This window comes from Neoarius graeffei, chromosome 7, assembly GCF_027579695.1.
Source record: "Neoarius graeffei isolate fNeoGra1 chromosome 7, fNeoGra1.pri, whole genome shotgun sequence".
Taxonomy (NCBI): Eukaryota; Metazoa; Chordata; class Actinopteri; order Siluriformes; family Ariidae; genus Neoarius; species Neoarius graeffei.
The window spans coordinates 66,938,884-66,953,854 of NC_083575.1; the positions used below are offsets into that span (position 1 = coordinate 66,938,884).

Genomic DNA, 14,971 nt, shown 5'->3' on the forward strand with positions numbered 1-14,971 from the left:
TAAAACAGAATTTCCTATGTATTATTAAAACGGCACCTATAAATGAGTGATACAGTGAATAATTTCATTTTCAACATGCTCTAGCTATGATTTTCCCCAATCAGTCTGTGTGTGTATATAATATACACACAGTCAAGCCGGAAAGTCTGCACACCCCTTTCACCTTCTCTACGTTTTATTACGTTACAGACTTATTCTACAATAGATTGAGTTCATTTTTTGTCACAAAATTCTACACAAAATAGCCCATAATGACAAAGTGAAAGCAGGTTTTTAGAAAACATGCAATTTTATTTTACTGACAAAAATAAGTTATTTAGGGGTTACATACAGTATCTGTTCACACTCTTAGTCTAATACTTGGTTGATGCACCTTTGGCAGCAATTACAGCTTCAAGGTGTCTTGGGAAAGAAGCTATGAGTTTGGCACACTTGTTTCTGGAAATTTTGGCCATTCCTTTTGGCATATCCTTGCAAGCTCTGTCAGGTTGGATGGGGAGCATCGGTACACAGCCATTTTCAGCTCCTTCCACAGATGTTCAATTGGATTCAGGTCTGGGCTCTGGCTGGGCCACTCAAGGACATTCACAGACTTTCTCTGAAGCCACTCCTTTGTTCTCTTGGCTGTGTGCTTTGGGTCGTTGTCATGTTGGAAGGTAAACCTTCGCCCCAGTCTGAGGTCCAGCGTGCTCTAGAGCAGGTTTTCTTCAAGGATCTCGGTGTACTTGGTTGCATTCAGCTTTCCCTCGATCAGGATTAGTCGCCCTGTTCCCACTGCTGAAAAACATCCCTACATCATGATGCTGCCACCACGCTTCACTGTAGGGATGGCATTAGCCAGGTGATGAGCGGTGCCTGGTTTCCTCCAGACATGACACTTGGTATTCAGGCCAAAAAGTTCAGTTTTGGTTTCATCAGACCAGAGAATCTTGTTTCTCATGGTTTTAGAGTCCTCTAGATGCCTTTTGGCAAACTCCAAGCGGGCTGTCATGTGCCTTTTATAAAGGAGTGGCTTCCATCTGGCCACTCTATCATAAAGGCCTGATTTGTGGAGTGCTGCCTGCATGGTTGATGATCTGAAAGGTTCTCCCCTCTCCACAAGAATATGCTGGAGCTCTGTCAGAGTGACCCTCAGGTTCCTGCTCACCTCCCTGGCCAAGGCCCGTCTTCCCCGATCGCTCAGTTTGGCTGGGCGGCCAGGTCTAGGAAGATTCTTGGTGGTTCCAAACTTCTTCCATTTACGAATGATGGTGGCTACTGTGCTCTTTGGGACCTGTAAAACTGCAGCAATTTTTCTGTACCCTTCTCCAGATCTATGCCTTGACACAATCCTGTTTCTGAGGTCTGCAGATAATTCCTTTGACCCCATGGCTTGGAGTTTGCTCTGACATGCCCTGTCAACTGTGGGACCTTATATAGGCAGGTGTTGGCAATATAATTGGAGGCCACAGGTGGACTCCAATTAAGTTGTAGAAACATCTTAAGCAGTATCAGTGGAAACAAAATGCACCTCGGCTCACTTTTGGGTGTCCTATCAAAGGGTGTGCACACTTTGTGTGCATATGATATTTTGCATTTTGATTTTTAATAAATTAGCACATTTAAAAACCTGCTTTCACTTTGTCATTATGGGCTATTTTGTGTAGAAATTTGTGACAAAAAATGAACTCAATCTATTGTAGAATAAGTCTGTAATGTAATAAAACGTGGAGAAGGTGAAAGGGGTGTGCAGACTTTCCAGCTTTATATAATATACAAAATTAGAGAGAGAGACACAATGATATTTCCAAGTCTGGGCATCTGAACATTTTCATAGTCTTGGTGAAAGTTGGTGGCAGAAAAATACAAGTTCATAACACCTCTTGGACAATACAGTACTTAACAGATAATGGAAAAAAGTCACATAAAACTATTTCTATAGAATTCTAAAAATCTTATCTAACGGTTCGGGGATACGTTTGTCTTGTCACATTGTTTAATCTGTAATTGCATGACTAAATATAGAAGTTACATAGAAAGAGACAGCATTTATTTTAGTATGTCTTTGTATTGTGAGTTGCTAAAAGTATTACGTAGAAATACATTAACAATATTCTATTACAAGTGTAAACAATTACAACTAGTATAAATTGCCCATTCATACAATATATAAACTAAACCTGTTTTAATAATTTGTGATACAATATACTAGAAGTACTGCAAGAGTTTGTCTGACGAACAAGGCAGACAAAATCAGTTACACCGAATACGTAATAATAAAAACAGTAACTTAACTGCTTGTCTCATAACCCATTCTTTGCTGTGTTGACTAACCGCCTTACATGCCCTTAGAGATTAAAAGTCTTTGTTGTACTGTCATAATGTACCTTGACGGTGTTTGTAATCTGTTAGCTAGCATTTGTTATTCAGCCTACTCTTTGATTTGAGTTGTGCATCTAGCTGAAAAGTGACTGAATGTTTGTAAGTAAACATTTTGTTATTGTGATATATCAAATACTGTGGTAAAAGGTTGAGACAAAAAATATTTTACATTGGCACATGGCTCCTATAAAGAAAAACAAGATGTAAGATTATCTATCAGTCTAGAGTATGAAAACAATAAAGGAGACATAAATATTTGAATGTTAAAAGCCATTGAATTATTAATACTAAAATTTAAACACCCTTTAATTCCTAGCATTGAAATGTATCACTTGGGGAAAACTGTGTTTTATTCGTTTTGAATTAACCTCCTTGAAATTTAAAGTAGCTTTATTAGAGTGATTAGATTCAGATTTTAGCTTTTCAGATAAAATTCACATTTTCAAAAATCAGTCACATATAGTACCAGTCAAAAGTTTGGACACACCTCCTCATTCATAGGTTTTTCTGTATTTTGACTGTTTTCTTCATTGTAGAACAATACTGAAGACATCAAAACTATGAAATAATATCTGGAACATGTACGGAATTATGCGGTAAACAAATTGTTGTTGTTGTGAGGCCCTTAGCTCCTCCTGGAGCATTGTCCATCGACAATCTCTCTCCTCTATCTCGTCCTGTCTTGGGCTAGCCTTTCAAGTGTCTCCCAAAGTCCAATCCCTCGTTCTCGTCATGGGAGATGGAAACAGGTAAAGCTGGCCAACAAGGCTCTGGTGAAGCTGCACAGGCCAATCACCCGTGCAGTGGATTTTATTGGATTATAGAATCATCAGCGAACTTCAATGTGGTAAACAAATGTTAACAAAAAGAAAGTTTCATATTTTAGATTCTTCAAAGTAGCCAGTGTTTACCTTGATGACGTTTTGTACACTATTGGCATTAACCAGCTTCATGAGGTAGTCACTTGGAATGCTTTTCAGTTAACAGCAGTGCCTCGTCAAAAGTTAATTAGTGCAACTGCATGCCTTCTTAATGTATTTGAGCTCTAATAATTAGTAAATAATAAAAATACAGTAAATAGCCCTATTCCACAACTGTAGTAATCCATATTATGTCAAGAACCGCTCAACTAAGTAAAGAGAAATGACATCCATCATTACTTTAAGACAAGAAGTGTCTTTTAATTAATAAAAATAAAGAAAAAACATTGAATTAGGAGGTGTGTAATCGTCATTTGCCTGGTACTGTATATTCAAATAGTTTTTCAGTGTTCAAAAATTCAGCTTAATATTTCATATATTCACCTGCTCATCCCAATGCTCATTTTCACCCAGTTAAGTTAGGCTTGTAAAATCACTTTAAAAATACATTACAGGAGAACTGAAGGCAAATGTTTTAACATAAAAATTCTATTTATCTAATTTTATTAAATATAGGAATGCATTTTTGATAGCTATTTTGTCGCTGCTATAGCAAGTTGAGTGTTTGAAATATGCTATGTAATATATCAGTCCATATGTCAAAGCAATGGCCGTAAACGAGATTTGTCAAGACCTGTGCAAGACATCGTAGGACGGAAGTAAAACATACAGCAGAAATCAAAGTGACCAACATCTGCCAACGTTGTCAAAAGACGCGCACACCCTCCTTCGAATGCTGATGTAATCAAGCCGGAAGTTTTGTTTGTTTTGATAGCACTCAGCAAAGTTTGAAAAAAGTAGGCAGTAATCGTCATTTAAACTCGTTTTTGTGCAATATTTTGTTTGGAAAACAGTTTTCAAAATGTCAGCACTGACACCTGGCTGACACTTCACATTTCGAAGTCTCGTACAAGTCTCATGAAGATCGCGCGGATAAGTGACGCCTGCCGTGGACCATCTCATCTCGTCTCATTATCTCTAGCCGCTTTATCCTGTTCTACAGGGTCGCAGGCAAGCTGGAGCCTATCCCAGCTGACTACGGGCGAAAGGCGGGGTACACCCTGGCTGACACATAGACACAGACAACCATTCACACTCACATTCACACCTATGGTCAATTTAGAGTCACCAGTTAACCTAACCTGCATGTCTTTGGACTGTGGGGGAAACCGGAGCACCTGGAGGAAACCCACGCAGGCACGGGGAGAACATGCAAACTCCGCACAGAAAGGCCCTCGCCGGCCCTGGGGCTCGAACCCGTACCTTCTTGCTGTGAGGCGACAGCACTAACCAGTACATTACCGTGCCGCCCACGGAATTGAATAACACGTTAATTAAGAAATAAAGCAAGTTTAAAAATGACTTCAGTTTTCCTTTAAGCCTGGAATGCAAGATCATGTGCTAATCAACAAGATATTTTTTTCCAAATCATTTTGCCTATCTCTGAAAAGCCCAGATATTTAACTTGTATTTTTTTCAAGTGAACTTGAAATTATTAATAATTAAATTACTTTTTAACAATCAAATATTTGTCCCTCTCTCGCTCTTTTTTTTTTTGCTTCAATGAAAGTGAAAATTGATTACATATCCAAGCAGAGTACTGTGCATGTTATACTCATATAACAGTGATAAAGTGAAATATATCCACAGTTTTACTAGCTTTTTACATGATCCGCTCATTTGATTTCGATTCTTATATTTATTTTCCACTATTCCTGCTGAAACATAAGTATATAAATCAAGTCCTGTAAAAGCTTGTTTCAGTGTTGACTCTACAACTTCTAGACCGATTTTCTTTATGAAGTCTAACACCATACATTAAATACTAGGAATACATATTGCACAGTTAACTTTAACTTTTCAAGCTCTCAAAGCGTCTGATTCCACCCTCAAGGAAGCAGAAAGTTGATTGGTAGTAACAATGAGAGCAGTCCACTATATTTGAACTCGTGAGTCACTGCGTTAGACGTCTGAGCGAGGTAAAGTTCCCAGTCAGTCCTGTTGCTGTAATAATTGTCCTCATTCTCGGAGCTGTCATCTGGTTTGCGTTGGGCCGAAGCGTACCATCCTCCAGCTCCCAGTGCTACTGCAGCACCAGCAGCAGCTGCTCCTGCCACCCTAACAGAAGATGAGCCACCGATACGGGATGAGCGACCACCGTGCGCGCTGCTTCGGATGGAACCTCTGGCAGAACCCCGAGCAGAACCCCTGGCACCTCCTCTACCACCTTTGGACATCACCTGGTCACACAGGAAAGCAGAGAGAAGCAGGAATATGCAGCAGGTGGCTAAAGCTCCGTTCATTCTGGAACAACCTGAAATAAAAAGCAACAGATCTTTTGTAAAAAAGGGTTGTTTGTAGCTCGTCAATAAGGATAAAAAGAAGAACTACATGTGCGGTTTTTGACGAAACTGTATTTGAATTCCAGGTCTTTTTTGATCCGTCTCCTTGTTTGGAAGCACCTGCACACCTGTATTTCCTAAAGTTAGTACATTTTAATATGTTATGTAAGTGAAACACTTCTATTAGAAATTGGTTATTTTATGATTTAAAGCAGCATTAGGTAGAAATTTTACCTTAAAATATCATCTTCAAAATAATTTTGATGATAAACTGATTTGTAATAGGGAGAATGGCTTGTCTTCTATTCCAAGTCCGCGCCTGGTTCGTCAGTTATAGCACCGTGTAACTCTGGTGGTGTCCCTGAGACATCTTGTGAGAACTGTGTAATGCTTTACAGCACTGTGAGAACTGCATCATGTTCTACGGCATCACAGACAGTGACACTACCAATAAGAAGAAGAAGCTAAATCAGTATTCTCAGTACAGACATCATGGCAGCAGCTGAGGTCAAGAGTCGAAAGAAGATGCTGTTGGAGGAAGCCAGCAACAGAAAAAGTGAGTGTGACCAAGCAAGAGTACATCTTGGACTGGATTTTACTCACTGGTGAGAGTTAAGGGTGACAAAAGGCTCCATGACAGATGCCAAACTGGGCTTCTTTCTGTTGAACGAGTAAGTAATATTACATTAGCTGCCATGTCTTGTCAAACTCTCGCAGTTACCAGAGGACCAGCCCCCCACTGTAACCCTAGCTATGTAATAGGCGAGAGGCCGAGGGTTACAGAAATGGAGATCGGCACCGCCTAATGCGCCATACAGTGCGGAAAGGACTTTAGACTTTAGACACGTCTTGTTACATTACAGTTACTTAGCAGGCGCTCTTACCCAGAGTGACGTACAACATACCCAGAGCAGCCTGGGGAGCAGTTGAGGGTTAGGTGCCTTGCTCAAGGGTACTTCAGCTATTGCTGCTGGTCCAGGGAATCAAACTGGCAACCTTTTGGTCTCAAATCTGCTTCTCTAACCATTAGGCGATGAGCTTCCCTGTGTCTTGTGTTGTTGCGCTTGCTTGATGTTTAACTGTATTAGCAAAGTTGTTAACTTGCAAGCTTTTGATCATACTGTAAGCCAATTCGGTCCATTTCCAACAGAGGTTTAACTGTTAGCTACATCTCGAGCAAACTTGCTAGATAACACTCAGGCATTGACACTAGTAATAAGTCCTCTTGCGTTGGTTGCTGTTTAGCTTTGTTGCATCACTCTGTGTCGTGTCAAGTCAAGTCAAAGTCCCTCCCATGCCAGGATCTGATCTTCCTAGGCAGTCTCGTGCCCCAGTACTAACCAGCTCTTGAGGCACGTGGATGTGGTGCCGGTCTCTGTTTTTATATGAATTACACTCTGCAACAAAATGAATCAGGAGCAAAAAATACCAATTCTCGGTTCATGGGGCTTTAAAATAACTACTTACTAGATGTAAGGCCCTTGAAATATAATAGTGGAAATCTATTTTGTTCTAGCAAGTTTGAGATTTGAAAAACCTGACCAGCTAACCTTCACCGTCCACTTTATTAAGAACACTTGTACTCTTGCGCATTCGTGCAGTTATCTAATCAACCAATCATGTGGCAGCAGCACAATGTAACAAGAGTGCTCTGAGAGCACAATATCCCCCACTGGTAACTATATCTATGCTATAAAGCCATAACTCTGGTAAAATGTGACTGAATTGAACGAAACTGCAATATGCATATTACCGGCATATAAGAAAGAATCCTGCCAAGTTTTGTGAAATTCCTCCAAAAATTGTGAGAGGAGTTGATTTCAGAACTCTTCCTGGGATGGATGGACGGACATCGCCACGACATAATCCCTCTTCAGGCCTTTTGGCCAGCGGGGGATAAAAACTGAGACAGATAGAGGTCAAGAGCTTCAGTTAATGTTCACATCAAACACCAGAATGGGGAAAATGTAATCAACAACCATGCCTTGGGTAAAGTCAGATATCACATTTTTTTTTACTTCATTCTGATGCTTGATGTGAAAATTAACTGAAGCTCTTCACCTGTATTTGCATGATTTTATGCATTGTGCTGCTACATGATTGGCATTCCTAATAAAGTGGACTGTGAGTGTGTATAAAATTATAATGGAATGCTATACTGAATGGCTTTAAATATTTAATGTTTGGTTGGCCCCTATTCAGTTGGCCAGAGAGCAGCCAGACATTTTTCATGATTGCAGTACTGATTAAATTTGTTTTAATCTTGTTCAAATAGTGCCATGCAAATAACTAGCACCTGAGTGAAATGCTAAACACAATAAAGTCCTCAGTGCCACCTACTTATCTGAACTTGTTCCATTTTCACTGCTACTGCAAAGATGTGCAAAGTTGTAATAATATATTTGTTTTTCTTTATGAATATTACAGTCATTGTGGTGTTGTGCACCAAAAATACTTCACAATGCTAGCTAATGTAGATGATAAAGAATGGAAGCCTTTTTTTGGGGGGGGCTTTTTTCACCTTTATTGGATAGGACAGTGCAGAGACAGGAAATGAGCTGGAGAGGGATCAGGAAATGACCTCAGGTCGGAATCGAACCTGGGACCCCGGATTTATGGTATGGTGCCTTAGTTGACTGAGCCTTGGTGTCCCTGAGAATGGGAGCCTTGGTGTCCCTGAGAATGGGAGCCTTGGTGTCCCTGAGAATGGGAGCCTTGGTGTCCCTGAGAATGGGAGCCTTGGTGTCCCTGAGAATGGGAGCCTTGGTGTCCCTGAGAATGGGAGCCTTGGTGTCCCTGAGAATGGGAGCCTTGGTGTCCCTGAGAATGGGAGCCTTGGTGTCCCTGAGAATGGGAGCCTTTTGATATCACTTTGGTATCACTTTTAATGGTATCACCTCTGCAAAGACCCATGATCTTTCATGTTTTTCCATTGTGATTTATAACACATTGTACAACCCCACGGAAAACATGGGTCAGTAGGGAAAATGCAAATAAAAAAAAGAAAGCAGTGATTTCTAGATTTGCTTTGACTTGTATTCCATGCAAGTAATACTTGCAATATGAACCGAAGATATTTCATGTTTTGTCTGGTCAACTTCATTTTGTTTGTTAAAGATAGACTGCCTTTCAGATTTTTCAACTGTAGGTCATAAAAAGAATTTTCCTGACACCCAATTATTTTTCTTTAGTGGACTGAAAGCTACTGAATTCAAATCAGAGACTTCCAATATTATTAGATTTTTTAATTGAACAATTAATGAATTTAGAGCCACGATTCTCCGCTATTTTTGCCTGCTTCACCATGACCCAATTCAAGATACTATGTCACGCATCACGTGTTGGGCTTTCCCCGTTCGCACAAGGCATTATGGGTTACAAATTTGAAACAGGAGAGAAAAATGGAGGACGTGAGTGTGTGAATGAAACATGAAAGACCAACTACAGTCATGGAAAGTGAGAAGAAAAGACGTTATGTTGCGAAGGAAAGGAAGCGCAGGACCAAACTAATAAATATTGGCGGTCAGCGAGCACCTCTGTGTGATCAGCTGTTCGTTTAGCGACAGAATGATGTAACGGTCAGCGCACGGTCAAAGGTAAACCTACGCATGCGCACACGGACTTCTTCTGTCTGCTCAACTGCGCGAAGCGAGCGATTTCATGCACGTTATTTGCTCGGGAATCCCCTCAAATTAAATAACTTCCCAGCCACAGAATGGCCTGATATTTTGTGGATATTACAGAAATAAACAAATATCACAATGACCAAATTTCAGAGGAAACTAAATTTCACCAATTTTATGAAATCGAAAGGCCGTCTTGCTTTAATATACATCCATTCCTGCATTTCAGACCTGCAACACATTCCAAAAACAGTTGGGATGAGGGCAGTTTAGGGCTAGTAATGAGGTAAAACAATTAAATAATGATGTGATCTGAAACAGGTCATGTCAACAGGTGATTGTAATCATGATTTTGTACAAAATCAGTATCCCGGAAAGGCCAAGTCTTTGAGGAGCAAATGTGGGCCAAGGATCTCTAGTTTGTCAACAAATGCATGAAAATTTTTGAAATGTTTAAAAACAATGTTCCTCAAAAAAAGATACAAAGGGATTTGAATATTTCACCCCCTTTGGTACATAATATCATGAAACGTTTCAAGGAATCTGGAGGAATTTCGGTGCAAAACCAAAAGGGCAAGGGTGCAAACCTAAGCTGAACACCCGTGATCTCTGATCCCCCAAACAGCACTGCATCAAGACCCGTCATTCATCTATAGCGGATATAACCACATGGGCTCGGGATTACTTTAGCAAACCTTTGTCAAGCACTACAATACAGAGTTATAGCCACAAATGCCAGTTAAAACTTTACTGTGCAAAAAGGGAACTTTATATTAAAGGTGTCCAGAAGCGCCATCGACTTCTCGGGGTTCAAAGGCATCTGGGATGGACCATCACACAGTGGAAACGTGTATTGTGGTCAAACGAATCAGTATTCCAGGTCTTTTTTTTTTTGGTAGGAATGGACACCGTGTGCTCTTTACCAAAGACAAAAAGGACCATCCAGACTGTTACCAACAAGAAGTCCAAAAGCCAGGGTCTGTCATGGTATGGGGTTGTGTCAATGCCCTTGGCAAAGGGAACTTACACTTCTATGATGGCAGCATTAATGCAGAAAAGTACATTGAGATTTTGGAGCAACATATTCTGCCTTCAAGATGACATCATTTCCAGGGATATTTCAACAAGCCAATGCAAAACCACATTCTGCACACATTACAAAGGCATGGCTGTGGAAGAAGAGGGTGTCTGTCCACTCTGTCCCCAACAGAGAATGTGTGGCAAATTTTGAAACAAAAAATATGACAATAACGACCCTATACTGTTGCACACCTGAAAACCCATTTGCAGGAAGAATGGGACAAAATAACACCTGAAACACTTCATCACTTGGTGTCTTCAGTCCCTAAACATCTTTTTTAACTGTTGTGAGAAAGAATGGCAATATTATAAAGTGGTAAATGCTTTGCTGTCGCAACTTTTTTAATGTCTCATCTCATCATCTCTAGCCACTTTATCCTGTTCAACAGGGTCGCAGACAAGCTGGAGCCTATCCCAGCTGACTACAGGCGAAAGGTGGGGTACACCCCAGACAAGTCGCCAGGTCATCACAGGGCTGACACATAGACACAGACAACCATTCACACTCACATTCACACCTACGGTCAATTTAGAGTCACCAGTTAACCTAACCTGCATGTCTTTGGACTGTGGGGGAAACCGGAGCACCCGGAGGAAACCCACGCGGACACAGGGAGAACATGCAAACTCCGCACAGAAAGGCCCTCGCCGGCCACGGGGCTCGAACCTGGACCTTCTTGCTGTGAGGCGACAGTGCTAACCACTACACCACCGTGCCGCCCCTTTTTTAATGTGTTGCAAGAATAAAATTTAAAATGTGTTTATTTTGAAAAAACAAAATAAAATGAAATTCATGAGCTAAAACATCAAATAATGTGCTGTTATATTGTTTTGAATGCAATACAGGTCAAAGTCCTTCCCACGCCATGTGGCAGCGCCGATCTCCGTTTCCATAGCCCTCAGCCTCTCGCCTATTACATAACTAGGGTTACAGTGGGGGGCTAGTCCTCAGGTAACCGCGAGAGTTTGACTCCCCCACTCGCATTGGTATTGCAGCATGCTTTACCAGACGGCAGTAGGTACCATTTTTATGATGGTCTTTGGTATGACCCGATCGTGAGTAGAACTCGCGATTGAGAAGCGGACACGCTAACCATTAGGCCACTAGCCGGTACAGGTCAAAGATGATTTACAAATAATCAGTTTTAATCATCATTTCAACATACTTTCCCCACATTTTCTGATTTGTGGTTGTAGTAATCAGTTTACACTGAATATAAGATAAGAACTATTTGTCATTATACTTGCGTTCAATAAAATATTATTTATGACTTTGTCAGTGTTGCGCTTTGAGTGGGAGAAGAAAACCACAAATCACATCGAGCTCAAAACATTTTCACGAAATATTAATCTGAGAAATAAGAAATATTAGTTATAATGTGAAAATTTGTTTATCCTTTAATAATAATAATAATAATAATAATAATAATTTGTTCATATATTAGTTTATATAGGGCCCTTCTCACACCCAAGGTCGCTTTACAATTCGGGAAAGGGAGAAAAAAAAATAGTCCACCAAAAGAGGGCCAGTATGTAATTCCAATGGCTTAGCTACCCACAGTCCCACCAAAAGGCACGTGAAGATAAATCCCACACCGTCTGCACAGACACCACCACGATGCTGGGGAACATCGCTTGGAACACCACATCATGGATCCACAAAGCGAGCACAGAAGCATCGCCGCACAAAGCACTGGTATGTCCCAAACCACCTGCACAGAACACCGCACCAAGCACAGATGCACCGCTGCACAGAGCTCTGGATAACTCTAACGTTAAAAGAGCAACAAGCTCACTGCAGTCAACAGCGAGGAGCACAGGCACCACCCATGGCGGACCAAGGCCCGAAGGGAACCAACGCCCAAAACTGGATCCGGAGTTACGCCACAACCAGTGAACAAAACATTTTTAAAAACCCATCAAACTATACAAACACAAAAAGAAAAACAAAGGAAGAAGAAAAAGAAAACGCTCCGGTGAGAAGCGGCAGCCAAAATGTGCACAGCGTACTCTCAGCCGGAAACGGAAATAATGTCATATCAACACGGCCCAGAAGTTTTGTACATTATTTGACGATAAAAAAAAGACACGTGCTGGTCCTTATTAAATTTAATTAAGTATTGGTCGCATCCACAGATTCTAAGGGTGCCAATAATTCTGAAGTGGACTGCAGAGCCTCTTGTTTGTATGAGAGCTGAGCTGTTGTGCTGAAAATAGGTCAAATGAAATGGCAGGCTTTTGTACAGCTTCTCGACAAAATTCTTGCCTGATTTCTGAATGAATAAGAAATAACAGTGTGGTTTTAAACAGGCCAGAATAAAACAAAATGATATTTGTATATTTACACAAATACCAAATCTTGTCAGAGCTAGTCTGCGACATGGAGTTTAATCTGTCCCACCAGGATACATACAAATAATGGTCTACAGTAGCAAAAACAACAACACATCACACTCAATATTTTAAATAGTAGCTCAGGTGGTTTCAATCTCAGCTTAAACACACATTATAGCTTCAATAGAAATCTTGACTACCAAATTATGTATTTCATATGACAATAAAAATCCCCAGATGACACCTAATACCATATACTAAGCTATCTTTGATAAGCTGTCTAAGTGACTATTTAGGCTCCTGATGCAAACCATCTTATTATATGTTACAGGCGAGGTCACAGGTGGTGTTATTAGAGAACTATGCGGATGTGAACGCATCCTTGGTCTGACCAGTGGGTTCTGTGGTCCCACCTGTCCTTCCTTCGCATATTTTGCATGCGTATATTGAAAAATGTCATTAAATGTGCGATGCCGACATTCTTGAAACCCCTCGGGTTTACAGAGTCGCCATTCTGCTCCATCCAGCCTTCATCCGCAGTCTCATGAAGAAAAGATGCGATCAATGCCCTTCTCAGACTTACCTCAGCTTTGTGCAACGGATGCTCTGCTCTGTCAAATCCACGCAGTTTCCCTGTGCTCATATGGCAGCTAAAATACGATGCAGGTGTTATGTAAGGATGTTATAATACATGAGAGAGAGAGAGAGAGAGAGAGAGAGAGAGAGAGAGAGAGAGAGAGAGAGAGAGGTGATGGAGGAGAGATGGAGGAGGGAGCTCCAGTGCATACGATCATACAGTAAAAAGCAAGATGAAGCTTAGACTCTGTGTGTGTGTGTGTGTGTGAGAGAGAGAGAGAGATCTTAGTGGGTCCTCACAAAGCTAGGACTCCAGTAGTATTATGTGACAGTTGAAACCTTGTGGGCTGGTCCTCATCTCATCTCATTATCTCTAGCTGCTTTATCCTGTTCTACAGGGTCGCAGGCAAGCTGGAGCCTATCCCAGCTGACTACGGGTGAAAGGCGGGGTACACCCTGGACAAGTCGCCAGGTCATCACAGGGCTGACACATAGACACAGACAACCATTCACACTCACATTCACACCTATGGACAATTTAGAGTCACCAGTTAACTGCATGTCTTTGGACTGTGGGGGAAACCGGAGCACCTGGAGGAAACCCACGCGGACACGGGGAGAACATGCAAACTCCACACAGAAAGGCCCTCGCCGGCCACGGGGCTCGAACCCGGACCTTCTTGCTGTGAGGCGACAGCGCTAACTACTATGCCGCCAATTGCAGCTTTTGTTGAAGAAATTAAAATAATCAAGCCAAGTCGTTTTAATTTTTGGCTACTGAGGTTAATGTTGTGCTTTTGGGGTTTAGAGAGAGATTTTTTAATTAAGTTGCATTGTTAAAATCAGGGGGGCGGCACGGTGGTGTAGTGGTTAGCACTGTCACAGCAAGAAGGTCTTAGGTTCAAGCCCAGAGGCCGACGAGGGCCTTTCTGTGTCGAGTTTGCATGTTCTCCACATGTCTGCATGGGTTTCCTCCGGTTTCCCCCACAGTCCGAAGATATGCAGGTTAGGTTAACTGGTGACTCTAAATTGACCGTAGGTGTGAATGTGAGTGTGAATGGTTGATTGTCTCTATGTGTCAGCCCTGCGATGACCTGGCGACTTGTCCAGGGTGTACCCCGCCTCTCACCCATAGTCAGCTGGGATAGGCTCCAGCATGCCTGCAACCCTGAAGAACAGGGTAAGCAGCTACAGATAATGGATGGATGGATGGATGGATGGATGGATGGATGGATGGATGTTAGAATCAGCATGGAGTAGGACAAGAGAATAAAACTGCAGCTGACAACCAGCAGAATTCCAGTCTTTTCTTTTTTTAACTTAAATGTTGTTTACGTTAAAACAACAACAACTAGAAGGGAACTCGGTAGAGTGTTTACCTCCGCCAGGCCACATACTCAGATTTGCATCAAAATGTAATCAATTGTTCCTTTGCCCAATGACCCAACTTTCATCAAAATCTGTTCACTACTTTTTGAGTTACATTGGGAACATAAATAAATACTGGATCTGCATACATACACTGTCAGAAATAGGGGTACAGTAGGAGTCCATTTCTGTACCCCAAGGTACAGTCTACACTAATGTATCCCCTAGGGCTCATTATTGTACTTTTTTTAGGGCCAGAAAGGTACATCTATATTCCCAAGCAGTATATCCATCCATTATCTGTAGCCACTTATCCTATACAGGCTCGCAGGCAAGCTGGAGCCTATCCCAGCTGACTATGGGCGAG

General features: G+C 41.5%; 1 protein-coding gene across 1 annotated transcript; it reads right to left on the reverse strand.

The window, feature by feature from the left end:
- Positions 1-5,170: 5,170 nt before the first annotated feature.
- sprn (shadow of prion protein) lies at positions 5,171-5,584 on the reverse strand. The gene has a single exon (XM_060924997.1). The coding sequence runs from the start codon at positions 5,582-5,584 to the stop codon at positions 5,171-5,173; it is 414 nt and encodes a 137-aa protein (XP_060780980.1).
- Positions 5,585-14,971: the final 9,387 nt, after the last annotated feature.